The 20,343-nt window shown below is 34.8% G+C and overlaps 1 protein-coding gene across 1 annotated transcript; it reads left to right on the top strand.

Annotated features, from left to right (window-relative positions):
- Positions 1 to 1,421: 1,421 nt before the first annotated feature.
- Pfdn2 (prefoldin 2) lies at positions 1,422 to 19,826 on the top strand. The gene is made up of 3 exons (XM_067287571.1): positions 1,422 to 1,603; positions 10,501 to 10,624; positions 19,442 to 19,826. The coding sequence occupies exons 1-3, from the start codon at positions 1,452 to 1,454 to the stop codon at positions 19,640 to 19,642; spliced, it is 477 nt and encodes a 158-aa protein (XP_067143672.1). The 5' UTR covers positions 1,422 to 1,451; the 3' UTR covers positions 19,643 to 19,826.
- The last annotated feature ends 517 nt before the right edge of the window (positions 19,827 to 20,343 follow it).

Here is a 20,343-nt window from a genome sequence, read left to right as displayed (position 1 = left end):
TGGTGTACCGTGCCGACAGGAACTCCGTGGCGATGAGATGCGTTTATTGTAAAAAGAACTCCTATTCCGCTATCGAAGGTACCTTTAGGGGTAAGAAATGCGGACGCACTTCTTGGGGCAAAGTGTTTTCTTTCGTGTGGCACTTGCTGTGCTTGGAATGCACGCTAAAGAACGCGGCCTTTGCGTGCTCTATATCAGTAGTCGCACATCTGTCGATTGGGCGGCAAACTACTTCCGTCTAGTAATGATGATAGCCATGGAGAATGTTTCGTCGTTTAAAATAGGAGGACCCGGCAGAACCGTGGAAATCGACGAGATCGTGATAGCCAGACGTAAATACGAAAAGGGTCGCAAACTGAAGGGCACAAGATGGGTAGTCGGCGGAGTGTGTGTCGCGAGGATAACCTCGAATGCTGTCGTTTGCAAGGTCAACGACAGGAGCGAGGAGACGTTGAATTGGATAATTTCGAAATTCGTCAAATCTGGAAGCACGGTTTTTACCGACGAGTGGAGAGGTTCTAATCACATAATAGACGACCCGGAAGGTGTCGAAATAGTCCACAAGACGGCGAATCATTAGAAGAATTTCGTGGACCTTCAAACCGGCGTAGTACACACTCGGAAGATAGAATGGCTATGGGGAGTCTTAAAAAACAGGGAGCATTTGCTCAAACATTATACCGAGGATTTGTCAGATTCTTATCTGTACATGTTCATGTACAAGAAGAAGTTGTTTAAATGGCACCAACTACGGCCCGGAAAACGATTCGAACTGTTCGCGAAACATTTAAGTTACATATATCCTGGATCGGGTAAGATCCCCGTATGGAAGGAACCGCCGTCTGTGCCCGCCGTCCCAGAACAACCCGACAGAAAAAGGAGGAAACGGAAACGAAGGGGATGAAAAATACAAGTGGGAATGTAAAACGGACGAAGAAAAGAAAAAAAGAATCGTCCCAAGTCGAATCGAAAACCGGTCACCACGTCGTCGTTGCCAAAAGAAAGAAACGAAAACGACAGCCTTCGGAAACGTGAGTAAAATGTTGTTTTTTTTTCGAATACTTAGTAGTAGTAGTATTAGTAGTAGTTTTTATATGCAACGTAAATTTTTTTAGTTAGGCGTCGGCGTTTTTCGAGGTAGTCACGTGATCGCATCTCGCTCGCGACAGTCACCGTCGGGAGCGTCGGCAGTCGCGACCGAATAGGCCGCCATCTTGGACTACCTAGACGCAAATTAACCAGATTTTTCCCACCCGAAATATAAATATTAAATTTATGCTGTTCAAATCACTAATAATTAATTATTTTATAATAATTTTCGTTTTTAAAATTCACTTTATATGATTAATTTTTGTGTGTTTTGGACAGTTTTGGGCAACATTTTGTAGGAAGAAATTCACGTTTAATGAAAACATGTGGCAACACTGTCTATTAGTCTCGTTTCAATCAAAATGGCGGCGGAAGAGAAGAAGAACACTAAGCAAGATAAAGAGAAGAAATTAAACCAAGAACAAATTATAAATGGATTCAACCAATTGAGACAAGAACAGAGAGCGTTAGTGGCTAAACTCGCCGAATTAGAACTTGAATTAAGTGAGCATAAGTAAGTGATTTTAATATTAATTTATTTTAAACATTAAACTCGAGTAAATTGAGTGCTAAAATGTCAAAATATATTCCATGTTTAATAATAATAATCAGTTAATTTCTTAAGGATAAATTGTAATTAACAATAATTTCAATTGTGTAGTAGATGTAATTAATTCATTATGTAATCCATTAAATTAATCTGTTTCATTATAAGAACACGTGTTTTCTTAAATGCATAATACGTTACTTATTTTGAATAATTCTTTTTCTAATTTTAGAGGTTTCATCAAAGCTTTCGTAGAAATTACTTATAGAAACCTTCTTTACGTGTACCCATGAATAAATTATCTAAAAGTAATTTCTACGCTTTATTATACTTATTGGTTGTATTCAGCAGACTCGACAGTTCTAGAGTGGTGAGTACTTTTCTATTGAACACACATACTACAGAAGTGCTAGTTTGGAATGTATAGTGTGTGTTAATGTCATGTTAGGTAGTGGAATTCATTCACACTACCTTTGGGTAGTTATAACTGATTAAAGATGGCTGCACTCTTACAGCATATGGTAAGATGCAAATTCTGAATGAGGGATTTGCTGCCCCCAGAACTGTAGACTCCTGTACAAGTAAAAAAGTTAAAGGAACATTAATGAGTTATTTGCCTCTAAAGGTCAGTTTTTACTGTGTACTGGTACAACGGTGTATTCTCCATGCTCCGCATGTAGTTGTGCACTTTGGTGCTCTCTTTCTTGCACCTTAGCATGTGCATGGGGGCAAGCCCTCAAATCCTTTAAAACTATATAACATCAAATACTCCACAAACAGTTAAGTGGGCTACTCAAAGCCATTATAGTCATGTGGGCTAAATAGTTACAGCAATAGTCTTAGAAGAGTGACGTGACTTCCAACTGCATGTGACCTGGAAATAGGCTGACTTCAGGGAAGCTGTAACTCATGAAGTGTCACAAGTAGATGTATGGTTCCTTTGACTTTTTTGCTCCTGTGGTTTTGGTCTACAGCTCTGATAAGGTCCCAATTGTTTTATTTGGAGGTGTAATTTTACAAGTGAAGTGCATATTAGATACATTGCTGGTAAGATATAGCTGAAAAAACACTGTTCTAAATGAAACAGGCTATGTCATTGGCTTGCTTGTCCAGTTGTATTAAAGTTGCTTTACCAAGCAACATGCCCATTATTTACACAATGACGTAAACATTACAGTATTAATTCACTCAAAAACAATTATTAGGAACTAAAAATACTTTGTTAATATTTTATTGGGAATCTTTTATTTCTTGTTATCAGGGCAGTGGAATACAATCATCTCTGACATTTCCAAATGTAGTAAATAAATAAATAAAAACAGATATATGCAAAATAAAACTTTAAAAATTAATTTATTTTGTTAAATGTTTTAAATTTTGCGATTGGTCGGATTTTTGGGTTCCACACCCACTTGATTTTTGAAAGGGACATAGTGTAAAAAGACAAACTAGTGCAGTAGACCCACTCATTGCCAAATTGCTTAGCACCCAAATGCACCCAACTCACAAACCTGCCCCCAAAACAGTGACTAGCACCCAAACTATATATTTTGCACGCAGCTTCCTCTTTTTTACATTTTCAAAGAATATGTTGACAATTATCTCTTGGTGGTTTTTATTCATTCACTTGAGGGGGGGAAATAAATTTGTTAAACCAGACTGTGTATGCTGAGGAAAAAAAAATACAATAATTAGCTTACTCTCTTCTTTTGTTGAGAGAGAAGGGGGTAAAGTGGAATTTTCTGGATTAAACAACTAATCCTTAGGGTTGTTTTAAGAAAGTAAACAGATTCACTGAAAATCTGCAACACATGTTTTCTTTTCTAAGAAAAGAATAATCTAGAAAATTTTTTGTTGAGGTCACCTTACTCTGACTTGTGAGCACAACAGTTCCAATTTCCTTTGTTCGGTGTCGGCGACATTAGAAAATGTCAAAATTTTCCGCTCTAAACTGAACATTTTAGCAAATAAGTTTAAAGATAAAGACGTATGCACAGATGGAAAAGTTCTTTGCTGTTCCATTTGTGATTATTTTGGTTGATGTGAAATACCAAGAAACGAAAATCAGGTGACACAAGTTTGGAAAAGCATGTGAAGGCAAACAAAAAAGGAAGAATTTCAAGCATATATTTATAGGGGCACCTGGACGTTGTTGGAGACAATCCTGTAGTGTTTATACTGGAAGAAACGACAGATTCCACAAAACGGTACATGCTGAACATTCTTTTTGCACCACTGACCAGGTGCTATGTACAACCAATGTTGTTTGAAATGTACCAACTTGAAAATACAAACTCAATGAACTCTAATATCTGGTCATCCATTGGGGGTCTTGGATAAACAGTGTGGTATTCTACTGCGAGAACTTTGAGAAAATTAATGCATTTATCAATGAACTTCCTCCTGGTGATTCTGTGGCTGTCAACAGTGTCGAGAAACTGGTTGTCGATCCAGTAGTGACCACAGAGCTCTACTTCGTGCATTCGTACAAGTTATTGGTGGATAAAATCAATGAGCTGCAAAGACGTGGAACTGAAATGCAGGATCAGTGGAATGTTGTAAGTCAGGCACTTGATATACTGACGGTTTTGCCCTGGACAAACTCAAATCTAGTTTATCGAAAAATCCCAATTTGAAAAATATTCTGGATTCCACTGAACTAGAATTCTGAGTAAAACTGAAACATGTCCCCTTAGTCTCAGTCGACACAAAAATCTTTTTCCTTATATAAAGACATTCTATCCTCCAAACAAGAAACTTCACTTTTAAGAACATTGAAATGGTTACTGTTGTAAATTACAATGCTTATCTTTACGTCTAAATTGCAATAAACAATTATGTAGTTTGTAAATATAGTACATCTTGTTGGTTTTTGTCTTAATAATACAGCATTTAAATGCACCCACACTGGCACCCAAACGAGCACCCAATCCATTCTAAAACTGCACCCAAAAATCCGGACCTTAGTGATTATGAACAAAATCCACTGTAGTGTCACTATCTACTTTCATCAATTTGTAATTCATTATTTAGTAGATTTATTGTCATTAACAGTTACCACTACCATACCTTCACTTGCTTAGAACTGTTGAGTCTGCTGAATACTAATCAGAGATTTGTGGTTGAACCATTCCAAGCTCTATAATTTGTATTGGGTAGCTCTCTCCATGCTAGTCGAGTATAGACAATCATCATCATCACTTGGATTAATAAGAACTGTGATTGGTAAATATAGGTTTTGATGGCCATTATGCTGAAGTTTAATATTGATACAATAAACTCAAACATTGTAGTGAAGATCCTTCTTACTCGTCTCGTGATCTTTACAAATGTTCCGTTAGAAGGTCCGTCGGAAAGTCACACCTCCACACTCAATGATTAGTTATATACAGTTTATTTACAAATATTTACAAAGATATACACTATGCAATAGCATTACGTACACTACAGTATCGAAGCTGTGATGCAGCACGTCGACTTAGCTGGCCTGGGAACACGAGTCACTCTTCCGGAGATGGCTTAACCTCGTGGCCGTCCGTCTCTACAACAACCTTTCTCCAGAGGACTTTCCAAGAGGAGAACACTCTCTCTATCCGCCTCAAAGGTCTGCCTGTTGTTAGAGACCGCCACGTACCAGGTCCCTCGCCCTTTCTCCTCGCTTTTTTGCCACCCTTCCAATTTAAGGGATTCTGGCACTGCTTCCTGCGACCAATCAGTGCCTCCCCTTTCTTAGAGCCTTCCAAGACGTCCGCCCTATCTCCCGCCGACGTAGCTCACATTTGCGTCCGTGCTTTATTTATTTTTGTTTTCTCAAGCTGGCCGGCACGTGGCCAACACATTGACCCTTAAGTGGGGACGCTCCACCTTTGATCCTTCCGGCCGTTTATGGCCCCAGCTCCAGGTGGGAGCAATTATCTCAGTCGGGCGATTTCTTTGACTCAGGCCGCCAAAGGCGACCTTTACACCTCCCACCGACAAGGTTCAAACTGCGCTTCAACAAAAGCCGGTTTGACCTAAACAATACTGCCACGACACACAGCAATCTTTACCGTACAAATTATTTTGTTACACTACACTTCCTCCTTTCTTATTACAAGGATCAAGTTACTACAAATAATAAACTATACTAACAATATACAGTATTTAATATTTTACAGAAAAAGATATTTTACACAGTCAATAACATCTTCGGCAAATTGTCCCGTCACATTGCATTCAGAATCGCCTGGTAGATACTGATTACATCGATCCGAAGGACTTAATACCGAAATTAAACTGCCTTGTCTGCACGATCTGGGGGTTCTGGATTGCTCCTGATTTCCCGTCTGGATAGTACGTCGATCTCATTACGATTTTTCCCTCTTCTGTGCGCGATTTTTGCCTTATTATCCCGCGCTACCAATGCCCTAGGGACCGATTGTTCCTTAAGAGGCGTGCGGTCAACTAGCCGAAGGGGAACGCTTGCCTGCCGACCATGACCCGCCTTACAATATTTTCTAGCATCGCTCTTTTTATTTGTCGTGGGGCTCGTCCTATTTTCCCCGCTTTCTTTCGCAACCGTAACCCTCGCGACTGGTTTCCGTCGCCTATTCGTTTTCGTCCGTTCGACTCTCCTCAAAACGCAATAATCGGCTGCCGAAAGTAATGCATCTGTACCGCAGCTAAGTTCGTCAGTTAATGCGCAAGTTATCAAGGCTGGAGCGTAATCATTTTTCTTTTTATTCGACCTCCCTTCTAGTCTTACAGGTATTGTCGCTAACACTGCTGATACCTGCTGCCCAAATGCGCTGATCAACTTAACCTTTCTCGCTGCCCGCGACACGTAAACAGGCACTACAGATTTCCTAATTACCGTCATATCTACCCCCGTGTCCACTATTGCAGAAAATTTATTACCTTTACAAGTGAGCAGGAGATTTTCGTTTCTACTAACGGGTACGTTTCCGCTGATCGTTTCCCTGTTCACCTTTACCCTAGCTACTAGCTGCTCGTCCGATTCTACTGTTTCGTCTATTTTAACCGCTCGCGTTGCTTTAGGCTTTGGTCCTTCCTCTTTAATATTTCTCCGAGGACAATCCCTTCTGAGATGACCCATTTGGTCACAGACATAGCATCTCATTCTTGATCCTCCATTGTTCGCGCTCATGCCTCCAGTTCTAGTGACTGTTCTATCCCTTTCGCGTTCAGGTATAAGTCTAACGTCACCCTTTTCCACAGCCTCCGCATGCTTATCTGCGTATCTGGCTAACTCTTCCGGTGGGAACCAGCCTTTACCTTCTTGCAACAAAACATAACGCTTAGTGTCGGCATCTAACTTAGTCTTAAGGTGATCCGAGACCACTAATTTTGTTAGCTGCTCAAAAGAATCTACGCCTCTACTATTTAGATAATACCGATATAGATCCTCCATTCTAGCTGCAAATTGGGGCCACGTTTCTTTGCTTCCCTTTTCAGCGGAAGTGAACTCTTTGAGGTACTCAGCGGCAGACAGTCTCAGCTCGTCTAGTAGGAATTGTTTTAAGGTTTGGTAATCCCTGATCTCGTCTGCCGTAAGCCTATTTAACGCCGTTTTACATTTCTCCGATAGCACCGTTAAAACTAGCTGCCCTTGAAGTTCTTCCGGCACATCGTACGTTTGTAACACTACCTCTACGGCCCGAAACCACGACGGTACTTCCGCCTCCTTGTCTGGCATTTTAGGTAACGCCCATCTGATTTTTCTAGCTAGGCTATCCAAGTTACCTCCCAGCTCAGAGTTATTACTAGTCCTAGAATCACTTCTTAGACGATCTCTCTCTAACTCTATTTCGGCTAGTCTAATTTGCGTTTCCATTTCTTTTTCTTTGTTTCTAGAGTCTATTTCTTTGTTTTTGGTTTCTATTTCTTTGTTTTTAGTTTCTATCTCGGCTAGTCTAATCTGTAAGCGTAATTTCTCTAACTCGTCTGCCTCATGCCCCTCTATTTCATTCCGGTTGTCCATAACCTCGACCTCGGAATCCAAAATTTCCCTTTCTGGCTCCGTATCCATTTCCTGGGATTGACTAAGATCAGCCCGACCTCCCTGATCCTCAGAACATGGCATCCCCCTTTTTGACCCTTGAGTCCTTCCGCGTCCCGGCATTCTGAATACAAATAATCAAGACCAACTTACCAATGTTGAGTTCTGTTCCGCCTTGATTTCCGGCTACTCTTCCTTCCGTAAGTATCCAAATCTCGAATGTGGGCTCAGTACTTTCCTGTCGTCTTGCGAGAATCTCCTGAAGATTTGCAAGAATATCCTGTCGAAGACTGCGCCAGTGAAGATCCTTCTTACTCGTCTCGTGATCTTTACAAATGTTCCGTTAGAAGGTCCGTCGGAAAGTCACACCTCCACACTCAATGATTAGTTATATACAGTTTATTTACAAATATTTACAAAGATATACACTATGCAATAGCATTACGTACACTACAGTATCGAAGCTGTGATGCAGCACGTCGACTTAGCTGGCCTGGGAACACGAGTCACTCTTCCAGAGATGGCTTAACCTCGTGGCCGTCCGTCTCTACAACAACCTTTCTCCAGAGGACTTTCCAAGAGGAGAACACTCTCTCTTTCTGCCTCAAAGGTCTGCCTGTTGTTAGAGACCGCCACGTACCAGGTCCCTCGCCCTTTCTCCTCCGCTTTTTTGCCACCCTTCCAATTTAAGGGATTCTGGCACTGCTTCCTGCGACCAATCACTTCCTTCCCCTTCTTAGAGCCTTCCAAGACGTCCGCCCTATCTCCCGCCGACGTAGCTCACATTTGCGTCCGTGCTTTATTTATTTTTGTTTTCTCAAGCTGGCCGGCACGTGGCCAACACATTGACCCTTAAGTGGGGACGCTCCACCTTTGATCCTTCCGGCCGTTTATGGCCCCAGCTCCAGGTGGGAGCAATTATTTCAGTCGGGCGATTTCTTTGACTCAGGCCGCCAAAGGCGACCTTTACAATTGTGTTAATAGTTCACTACTTTATGAACTTTGCTGAAAATGGGAATTTTTATCCTAGCACTGTAGACTGTGACCACAGTGAGATATTTTAATCTGAATAACTCAGGTTCTCTGGTTTTTCTTTGATAATATGTCAGAATTTTTTTTATTTAATTCTTCATCCATTTTATCTTAATCTATTGAGTCAGGTTGAGTATTGAGTGTAACTAAAAATCTACTTGATAATTTTAGTGTTTTGTTAATCAACTAATTAAATGATTGCTAAATTGATGTTTGTTATTTATTGTTTGGTGTCTAGTTTAATTTGGAATCTTTTTATTTTTTTTAAGATCATATAAATACTTTCAGTATTGTCTGAGAAATATTACAGCAGCAGGCAGAATTATATAATTGCATAAAAGAAGTATTTTGAAGGAAATGTTTTCATATCATAAATAAAAATATGCTTTATATACCTTACAGTTTGCATATGGAAATTGTTATATTGACATGTTGACTTCATTCCTTCATTGTTTTACAATATTAAGTAATACGATAGTTCATTTAAGTAACAATAATAATGCTTTAAAACCAAATTTATTTTGTACTCCAGTTTATAATGTTTTTGTGGACCATGCTTTGGGAAATGCTAGTAAATCTAAAAATTTGCTTTAATGGAGTTTAGTTGAATCTTGCAACCAGTTATAAATACACTTAGGCAAGCAGTCTGTCTTTGGCTACTTTACGAACATAAAAATTTTAACAAAGTACTGTCACCATGGTAACTGTGTAACAAATTCAAGATGAAGTAATGGCACTGCAGAAAAAAATTTGAGATTTTGGGTTTATTTTTAATTCAAATCAAGGATGTAGGTTGTTACACCTTAAAGATTTTCAATGAAAATGCAAAATCACATAAATATGTAGAATCCTTCCATTGTGGATGAATATAAGTTAATACATTACACAGAGAATAACATTGAGGTTTTTTATATTAAAAAAACAGCTCATAATGTTATCAGTGTAGCATACTGAACTGTTTTTATAGTGCATATTTTTATTCCAAAAAAAAATTTAGTCTCATTAAGAAATTTTTATAGAGGTTCAAGAAACTTGCGTGGGTGATTGACTCCATGGAAATTTCTCAGAATGTCATTAAAAATATATAAACTTGAATTATTCATTATAAGAAGTTTTATTCAAATTGGATAAGAGTGAGAGAACAAAACCATTACTTGAGAGCTGAATTCATTCTCTAAAAATGTTTTTTTTTTTTTTTTTTCCTGATAGAAGAAATGTATTTATTCCTATCTTTCTACAATTTCTTTGTTCTATATTTTATACATATTTAAGAATCATCAAAATCTGAAAGGGGTACTTCATGATGTTCCTTGTTAAATCTATTTGATATATTTTGATCAAACTTAACTACACTGTTCACTTGATGTAATGTGCATCAGTAGAATGTGGACAGTCTGTGGACCTCAATTTATCATTTAGCCCAAATTTATCAAAGCTGGAACAAAATAGATGATAGAGTATGTCTGAGTAAGATGAATGATAGCTTTATAAACAGTGACTGTCACACAACATGGAATTGTTTCTGCATACAGTAGAAAGATGGAGCTTGGAGGACTGGCTAACATGCTCTTTCTGATGGACAATAATACACCTATCAAACAAAGAAGGTAGGAGGATCTTGGAACCACTCATAAATATACTTTGACTGAATCCTGAAATTAGTTTATTTTGGCTAAAAATCCAAGTTTCTTTTAGTGATATACTATATGATACTCTTCTTAAATATAAATTTATACTTTTTGTTGTAATATATAAGTTTTAAGATTTATGTAAAATTATTTTACATTGTAACTTACGAAATCTTGTTTTTCTTATCTGTTTATCATATATTTAGTTTAGTAGCAGATGCTCTAAAAGAAGTTCCAGAAGGCAGGAAATGTTTCAGAATGATTGGAGGTGTTCTTGTGGAACGTACTGTTAAAGAAGTCTTGCCTGCAGTTCTGAACAACAGAGATCAGGTTAATATGCTTTTTTTTTCTTTTTTTTAAGATGAAAGTCTAATTATATGTGTGATATGAAAATCACACATGTAATTAGACTTTCACTAGTCTCAATAATCATATAACTTTAATAAGAAACATACATGCACATATACAACTTCTCTGACATTTTTCTCATGTAAGGCTTGAAATCAAAGAAGAAATTTATTTTTAAACAATAAATAGTACATATTTTTAAAGGATATGCTCAATATGTTTACAGCTTACAGGACACATTTTCACATGAAATTTTTTTCTTTAACAAACATATCAGGATTTAACATCTTGATAACACTCATTTGCTGTTACAAATATGAGAAGGAAGAAGTTTAAGTGATTAAAAATTTCCTTTTTATATACTTTTCATATTTCCAAGACAATAGAGAGGTTGCACTTGATGTTTTCATCGCAAAAACGTATATGTTGGATGTTCAGTACTGCCTTCCTGTAAGCCTAGAAGTTTAACAATGGCATTTGGAATGTCAGTGGAATCATGCTTGATGTTCCAAACACCATTGTCAAACTTCTAGGTTTACAGGAAGGTGCTGAATGTCCGACGTACACATTTTCGCAATGAAAACATCACAATCTCTCTATTTTGAATATGAAAAGATGTATACTTCTTGCTGCTGCATAATCTTTGACACAAGAAAAGATAGTGTACACATATGCCAGTTACTAGTCACTAGTAGACTTGCAGATTGAGTGATTTCATGATATAAATATAATGGACCTATTCTAGATACTTGAGTATTGTGAAAAGCATGTTTAATTTCACTTTTTTGCATTGTCTTTGTTTACTCTTGGCATGATGCATAGGTAAAAAGTTAAGTAAAAATTAAAAAACAAACTATTTATAATGTACAAATATAAACATCTTAAACTTGATAGTTATATATTAAAACCAAACAATTGCTGGATTATATTGGGGTATATTTCTACTACTATTACCAATTAAATGCTGAATAATTTGGCATTAGAGGCAGAGATGGTACCTAACACCTGCACCACCCGCTAGTGCCAAATTACTCAGCATTCAATTAATAATAGTAGTAGTAATATAGCTCAATATGATCTGGTAATCATTTAGCTTTAGTATTACCAATTAACTTAAACACATGGTTATTATTAATTTTTTTTTATTGTATTGTGCATTTAAATTTCTTTAGCTGTTTGGACAACATTCTTAGCTTTTGCTATGAAATTCTAGGCATATCAAACACAAGGACTATTTAATAATTAATTAATTGTCAATTAGAGAAGTAAAATAATATGTATAACTTACAGATAATGTTAGTTGAATATATCTTGAGTATCTGCCATACTTTTTAGGTCCAAAATGAAGTACAACAAAGTAACCAATATATCATGAAATTACTACTCAAGATGCCATCAAGATATTGTCGATGAGAAAAAGATAAATTTTTTAAAGTTGCAAGAATGGAAAGTGTTCAATATACCAGTGATTTTTTTTTATTGTGACAAAGTCACAATTTTAAATTTATTTAATTTAAAATATATCCTCTCCATCTCAAATTAATAGTGGCTTGTTCCCGTACATCATACTTTCTCTGTTAGCAATTGAATCTATCTATCTAATGCCTGTGGGGAAAAATTTCGAACTGAAATAATGTGACTTCCGGTTTGCATCGGAAGTTATTATATTGTTAATTGGGACTAGCTTTTCTTAAGCTTTCCATATCTCATTTCGTCTTTCATCTATCCAACTCTGTTCTCGAGATTAAGGAAGGACAGACTGATATGCAGACAACAGCAGTGGGCATTTATAAGTCTACAATTTTTTTAAATTGCAGTCAAATATATAGGCTAAAGGACCCTCTCACAAAATAACCACCTGTACACCTGTATGCAACATAAATATACTGCTAGAAAACTAACGTATAAATATATTCATGATAAAATGCCATGCTGTTACCTTGAGAGTATGGTCCCTTTAATATACAGTTAACATGTCCATTTATGAAATATATATATGATAATTAAGGAATAACTAATTTCATCACAAATTTACCAATGTTTATTTACCCTATATGAAGGATTTGGCAAAATTTGAAATTAGTCAAGTTTAAATTGTTATTAATGGGATGACATAGCCTAAAGATATTTTAGTGCAAACAATTTTTAGACTCTTATCAAGGTGTTATTTATAATGTTGCTAGTTGATTGTTTGTTATGTATGACAGAATATTTAAAATACTGTTACAAGTATGACTTTTCAATATATAGTTAGATCAAAGTATAATTTAAATGTGTTAAGTTATTGGTTGTATTTAATCATAAGAATATGGACTGAGTTGTGTTATGCAATAATTCAATAGGTTAACACAAATTGTTGAACCAAGAACAATGGTTTATTAAATAAGCTTATGATTTTGTGATAATGCAAAGCAAGTAAAGGTCAATGCCAGTTATAATATTTCTTTTAATGTTTCTAAATTGACTAAAATCTAAGCGAAGGTACTCCATTGAAATTGCATTAATTGTTAATATTTCTTATTGGTTCACACACAGAAAACTTATAAGTATTTTAATGAATTTTTTCCCTTTTTATAAAAAAAAATATGATGGATTTCTTGACTTATTTTGTCATATTTCAAAGTCTTGATCTTACAATTTCACAAGAATTGAATCTCCTATTTTAAATTTATATTTTGTAAAATTTTAAAACTATCATTTCTTAATTAAAGCATATCAATACTTTATTAATTTAAATAGATATATGTTAATATACCCATTTCGAATTGTGAAATAGATTTGAATCTTTTTAAAGAGTAACTTAAATACTTTAATATTAATATAAAATGACAGCCTACTACTAATCTTTTGATCAAATTCATTAGTTTAATCAGTCTTGTTACAACTCAAAAATTATCTGGTTAATTAAACTTCATCAATTAAAATGTAATTTTCTTTTATATCTCAAATATTTAAATTGAAACATTCATAAATGAGTTATAATAACTTTAATTGTAATTTACAGATTAGAATTTCATTATTTTTCCAGCATAATTTTGAGTTTGTATGTAGTTTTACATGGCTTATAGATTTGGTGGCTATATTATGGTGATGTGTGGCTACTCTGATGGATTTGAGTTCAAGTTGAGATCATATTCTTAAATTTTCATAGTTGGTTTGAGCTAAATACATTAGGCCCTATCCTCACAAAGTTGCCAACCTATTGTGAGCATGGTCAAGTCCATGATTGGACATGAAAAAGGCTCTCTTAGTACACACACAATAGAGTGTTTGAAAGAGACTACAGATTACAGTAAACACAGTATTAATCATGAATTTGAAAGATTTTCTGTGATACTTTTAATTACAGGAAATTTATTTGTAACTAGATGAATTGGTGTTGAAAGTGAAATTGCAGTAGACTAATATTTAATTTACTATTAAGATATTCTCTTGAGTTCATAACACAATCAGTTAAACAGTCACAGTTGCACACCTTTCTTTTCCAGCAACAATTTTTAAATACAATAGGTGCCAAAATATTTGTAGTACTGAAACTTGCTCATCTCAAATGCACATGTGCATTTGTCAACAAGGCACAGCTCCAGCCACACACGTTCCCAGTAAAAAGGAAGGCAGTGTTCTTACCGCTACCCAAAAATGCTGCAAGGGCATGGTGATCGGACCATTTCTTCAGGATTTGAGAATGGTCTGTTGTGCATACATATTCTAAGTTAGGTTAAGACCTATTATCTCTAATAAAGCTCTAATACACATCCAGAGCATTCAGCATAACAATCCCTATCATTACACAGTAACTTATAAATGATTGACTCCAAATGATCTACCAAATTATCAGGTTATTTTTGGGCTATGTTGATGATTAGTTACTAATTTATTTGACTAGAGATAGGTGGATGTGACACCATCGTATATTAATTTTAATAATTATAATAAATTGTTTTAATTCAGAAATACATATCACTGACTCAACACCAGTTTGTATTAATTAAAATGCTCTACCTGTTACCGGTGTGCACTCTCTAGACCAGTGTTTCTCAAACTTTTTGGACCACGACCCCCCTTCTGCACTTAAAAATTTCAAAGGACCCCCGAAGAATGAGTATGTGTCGAAAAACATCCCGGAGGGAGGGGGTTAGGCTTGTATTTAAATATTTATATTATTTTTATTATTTATATGTGCAATTTATTTAAGTAAAAATTATTTTATATAGTTTTTATTTCTATTATTTTTAAACATGAATCCATAGTAAATTTATAAAATATTTGAAAAAAACTGATCTGGAATCAATTTTTCAGCGACCCCCCCCAAATATTTTTCACGACCCCCACTTTGAGAATCACTGCTCTAGACGACCAAAAACAAAATCAACACAAATAGTTTGTTACGAACGTTTTTGAACCGAAATACTGGTTCTTCATCAGGTAACTTTGAATTTCTGGACTGTCATTCGAAGAAAACCAAATTCAAAATTCGAACACGCATTTTACCGATTGCGTCTTCTTAGGCATCTTTGTGTTGATTTCGTTTTTGGTCATCTAGAGCAGGGCTTCTTAAACTATGGGTTGCGACCCCAAATGGGGTCGCTTAGCAAAATCTTGGGGTCACAAGATTTTAATGCAAAATATTGAAAATAATTTGTGAGAGTTTGAAAATGGCATGCTTTGTGTTGTAGGTTTTGTGAGTTGCACTTGGTGTCACTTCTTGTGCAGCGAGATGATTCAGCAACACTGATTGTAGTGTGAACTAGTGTAGAGTTGTTGCTTTTCAGTGTATTCAGTTGTCTCTGTTCCATTGTAACACAAGAGTGAACTGTTGTAGTACACCATTATTGTTTTTGCAAATTTGTATTTATCTTCAATATATATGTATATTTTCATTGTATTTCATATGTATATTGCAAAATATTTATAGGGTAGATGTACCAGTTCTGGCCAGAAAACAAATTTAACTTAAAAATATAATCACCACATATTCAAATCTGTTCAATGAAACAAACTTTTATTGTTAACTGTTCACACAGTTAACAATAAAAGTTTGTTTCATTTATGATTATATTTTTAAGATAAATTTGTTTTCTGGCCAGAACTGGTACTACACCGGCCAAAACTGGTACATCTATCCTATATCTTTATTTTATTTTGGGGGAGGGGGCTTGCGAAAAAATCACAATCATAAATGGGGTCACGAATAAAAAAAAGTTTAAGAAGCCCTGGTCTAGAGAGTGCACACCGGTAACAGGTAGAGCATTTTAGTTAATTCAGAAATTTCTGAAAGGAAAGAATCTGGCTTGAGTCGGACTTGAACAGCAACTTCTGTTTACCATGCAGTGTTGTCAATTACATTACCCAGACCTCAATCAAACTCTGCTTTCAAAACTATTAATTTAGATGTAACCATGTGGGTTATTGACAATAATGACTGGGTACACCTTAAGCACGAATGGGTTTAATCAAAAAATTTGATTAATTTGTGTTATACTTGGGTTTGCAGTGATCTATTAAAGTCTCAGTCAAATTACTCTAGAAAATAAATTTAAAGCAGACACTTATCACCCAAGATGTCTGCCATCAGAAAGAAACCTTCTGTTACATTACCTTCTGCTTTAGAGTGCATAAATCCAGTCTATGTTGGAAACAAGTTTTGATACTGCTTGTTTGTGATTTTATCTCTCTCTTGTGATATTTGACACAATTCATGTTGTGTTGTGATATTTGACTTCTATTTTCCATCCAAAATATTAATAAGTTTGGTCATAGAAACAGCAGATTCCATCAAGAAGAAGAAAATTTACATGTACAACTCAACAAATGGGCACTACGTACATTGATCAACTAAATGAAGGTGGAAAAGCCAAGTGTTTAATAAATAACACAGTCTTGTGATCGATACTTAATCAAAACATTAATATAATGCTGAGCTTTCACAGTTCCATGAATAAAATGCAAAGTTCCCACCCTTTTCCATTCATGCAATCCTACACCATGAAGCTTTGGGGAGTTTAATTGTCCAGCATCGACAAGGTGCAAGTAAGGTTGTGTTTTTCTTAACATTTTACTTCTACATCAGACTTACACCTCAAACGTTGCTTCATCAGAAAAAAAGAACCTTCTTCCTTCTTATTGTCCAGTGTTCTATTTTTCTTGCCTGTTTTAATTTTCTTTACTTTGTTGTTAATAACTGTTTTGCTTTCAGATTGAAAAATCAAGTATCCTAGAGTTTTTACACTGCAAACAAGTGGAAGTGGACACATCTTTTGAAAAGTCATAACATTATTAATTTATTTATCTGAAGTAAATAAATTAATAGTGAAGTAATTGTAGCAAAAAACCAAGATAAATCTATCTTTGAAAGATAGATTTATCTTTGTTTTGCTACAGTTAGTCTTAACACTATCATCCCTTGCATGGTCAAACAGTTGATTTTTTTTGGTGTTTTAGGTCCTCTTTGTAGGAATTTCACATTATCCTTTACTGTTGACAATGGTAATTTTGAATCCCTTGCAATTCATGTACATGACAATCCATCAGAGAATTTAGCACTGTTAGTTCATGAAGATCTTTGAAACTTATTTATCACAAGCTGTAGTTCTTTGCATTCTGGCATCTCCAGATTTTGACCAATTGTTGTCATTATCAGACTTCTCTTTCCTTTTATCGTTCAATGGGACTTTCTAAGTAGCATCACAACTAAAGAATTGAATTTACATAAAATAATTCACATGCTTAATCAAGGTTAAAATTGTTGATCAATCAACAGCCCTAGCTTTCATTGTCATGAGATAAATGTGAAGTTGAATTTAATGATACAGCATTGAATTTTTTTGAATATGATTTAAAATTTTTATCATGCTAGACTTTTTAACAGTTTAATATAATTATTTGTGTGGCATTCACATGCTTCGAGACTATTGAAGTTGGCTAAAACTATTAGAAGTTAAAGAGATTTTAACTTAAATTCAAAAATTATATGTTTAGGATGATGTCAACTTACAACATTCATATCCTCTGAATTAATTGATTGTTTATGAGTGTTTCAAGAATATCTGACCATAGAAGTTTTGTTTTATGCTCCAAACTCAATCAGAAAACAAGTATTCACTGAAAACAAAAATTATGCATAAATACTTTGTAAACAAAACTAGTGGACAGTGGTATAGTATGTAAAAGAAACAATTAAAGAGTAAACAACTACTCACCACACTGTGATATAGTTAATCACCTATTCTGAACTGATTATGGTGTGCATATAAACAAAGCAAAAACAAATGTTTTTGAACTTCACTGGAGTTCTTCAACAGGCTTTGTAACGATTACCTGATGGATCTTTGTAAAAAGTTTTAGAATAATTTTTAATTTTTCTAGCTTATATTTGAATGCTTCGAATTTTTATTCCAAAAGCTTTTAGGAAGATACATTGGGTAATCATTACAAAGCCTGATGAAGAACTTAGGTGGAATTCAAAAACATTGTTTTTGTTTTGTTTATGTGCACACACTGTAATCGGTTTGGAGTACATGATTAAAAGAAATCATAATAATGATGTGAGGTGGTTCCACTTCTGTTCAGAATTTCAGTAATGCTGAGGGAACTGTGTGTGTTACATAGACCCAATGTGTTTCCTTCTCTAGGTACTGTACATCCCTCCGCACACTGACACACATCATTATTGCCAAGTCTTTTGGCAACAATAATGTGCCAAAAGACACATCATTATTGTAAAGAGCTTGTCATGGTATCATGACAAGCTCTTTACTTCTTCATTTTGGGTGAATCTCCTGTCTTTCTAAGGCCAAACAGATGATTATTGCATAGTGACAGATTCAGACTGTAGGCTGGAATCCAAAATTTTCCAACCAAGTCCATTGTTTGCTTCCATCATGTGCAAGGCTATGCGCTGACACCAGCCAAAAGACTTCTATTCTGCAAATTATTAAAAATGCATATAATTTACAGAAGATTATCAATATTACATATTGCTAAATTACAGGTAACCCCCGTATAACACAGGAGTTACATTCCAAAAAATTGCCATGTTATGCGATTCCACGTTATACGGAACAAAGAACTAGTGCGAAAAGGGGAGTTAGGTTTCAAGAATTAAAAAACATGCAGTTAAATCCTTCTTTAAATCGGATTTATTATTCACAAGTCAAAAGGCAAATACAAAATTACAAATAAAAATAACAATATACTGAATATTATACTGTAAAAATATAAAATAATTTATATTGTTAATTTAAATTAATTTAAATACTTGCTAGGGCATCCCTAGTGGCCATTTTTGGCATACATTGATAGAATCTGGTTTTTCAGCTTTATATAGTAGATTTTTTTCATTGGTAAAATATTTATTATTTTACCAGAAGATTATTCATCCTATATGATGATCTCAGCATGAGTATCATCAACTAGTAACAGTTTTTATTACATTTCACGTTGTACGAGGGTTTTATTTAATTCCCGAACCGTGTTAGAATGAACCTGTGCTATAAAAGTACCGTGTTATATGGGGGATGTTCCCAATTCTCGAACCGTGTTAGAGCGAATCTGTGCTATAGAAGCCCCGTGTTATACGGGGGTTACCTGTAATTCATTATCAAGCATCATTATAATGTAAGTTATATTTGTGTATTTTTATTATATTATTATTAATAGATAATTTAAATTTTCTTTGTTAGCAGGTATAACTTTGAAAATGAACACTTTTGATTCTGTTTAGTTGTTAATGATATAAATTGATTTCTCTATATCAGACGAACTTTCAATTAACTATGACAAATATCTTCTTTTGTATAGCTCGAAAAGGCTATTGAAAATCTGAAAGAACAAATAGCATCTAAAGGAACAGAACTAAACAGCTTCAAAGAAAAGTATAGCATTCAAGTACAGGAATCGGCTTCTATACCAGTTCAGGAACAGGCCTCGATGCCGGTATCTTCAAAAGAGGAGGAGGATTCTAAAATAGCACCAAGTGTCTTAGTGGAAAATAAAGCTTAAAAGAACTGTATGAAGTCAGCTTGTGAAATTTAAAAAGAAAAAAAAACTCTAAAAAATGTCACATTTACAATTTGTTAATATTTGATTTCATATTTAATACTTATTGTGTTGTTCAATTTATTTTTGATCTTGCCTGTGTTGTTTCTGCATAAATTTTGTAACTACTAATAAAGGTAAAATAGGATTTTTGTATATTTTTTTTATTTTTAAAGTACTAATAATTATCTATGAACAGAATATTATATTTTGAAAGATATAATTAACTATAATATTAGAAAAGTTACAGAAATTGAGTTATGGAAAGTCTTTAGATATTGTGTAAATATAAAACCATACAGAATTTACTTAATGATTTATATACAAATATATCAATACTGGCATTAAATTGTGTGTATAATAAATATATAAATCATTCATGCTTGCTACCTAAGCCATTCAATTATACACTGTTTTTCATAGGTGTATCTCACCAAAATAGCAACAGATGGAAGCACAGCATCACTTCCCTTCTGGTCATCGATTAATAATTTGTGTGCAGAAAGACGATATTTCTCCATCACAAAATTCTAAAAATTTCTATTTGAAGACGATTGATAAAAGAATGACTTTGATTACCCATTTGGATAAACAGTTGCAGACATTGACCCTTTCGATTCCGTCGAAATTTTCACTCCTGTCCAGGTCCTATTTCTTTCAGTTAA

The sequence above is a fragment of the Centruroides vittatus genome, unplaced genomic scaffold, assembly GCF_030686945.1.
Source record: "Centruroides vittatus isolate TY-2023 unplaced genomic scaffold, ASM3068694v2 scaffold_576, whole genome shotgun sequence".
NCBI classification, from domain to species: Eukaryota; Metazoa; Arthropoda; class Arachnida; order Scorpiones; family Buthidae; genus Centruroides; species Centruroides vittatus.
This window is presented reverse-complemented; position numbering and strand designations above follow the sequence as displayed.

Coding starts and splice junctions, on each gene's coding strand:
- Pfdn2 (XM_067287571.1), top strand. CDS start 1,452: ATGGCGGCGGAAGAGAAGAAGAACACTAAGCAAGATAAAGAGAAGAAA. Junction 1,604..10,500: donor CTTGAATTAAGTGAGCATAA/GTAAGTGATTTT, acceptor TCATATATTTAG/TTTAGTAGCAGATGCTCTAA. Junction 10,625..19,441: donor TTCTGAACAACAGAGATCAG/GTTAATATGCTT, acceptor TCTTTTGTATAG/CTCGAAAAGGCTATTGAAAA.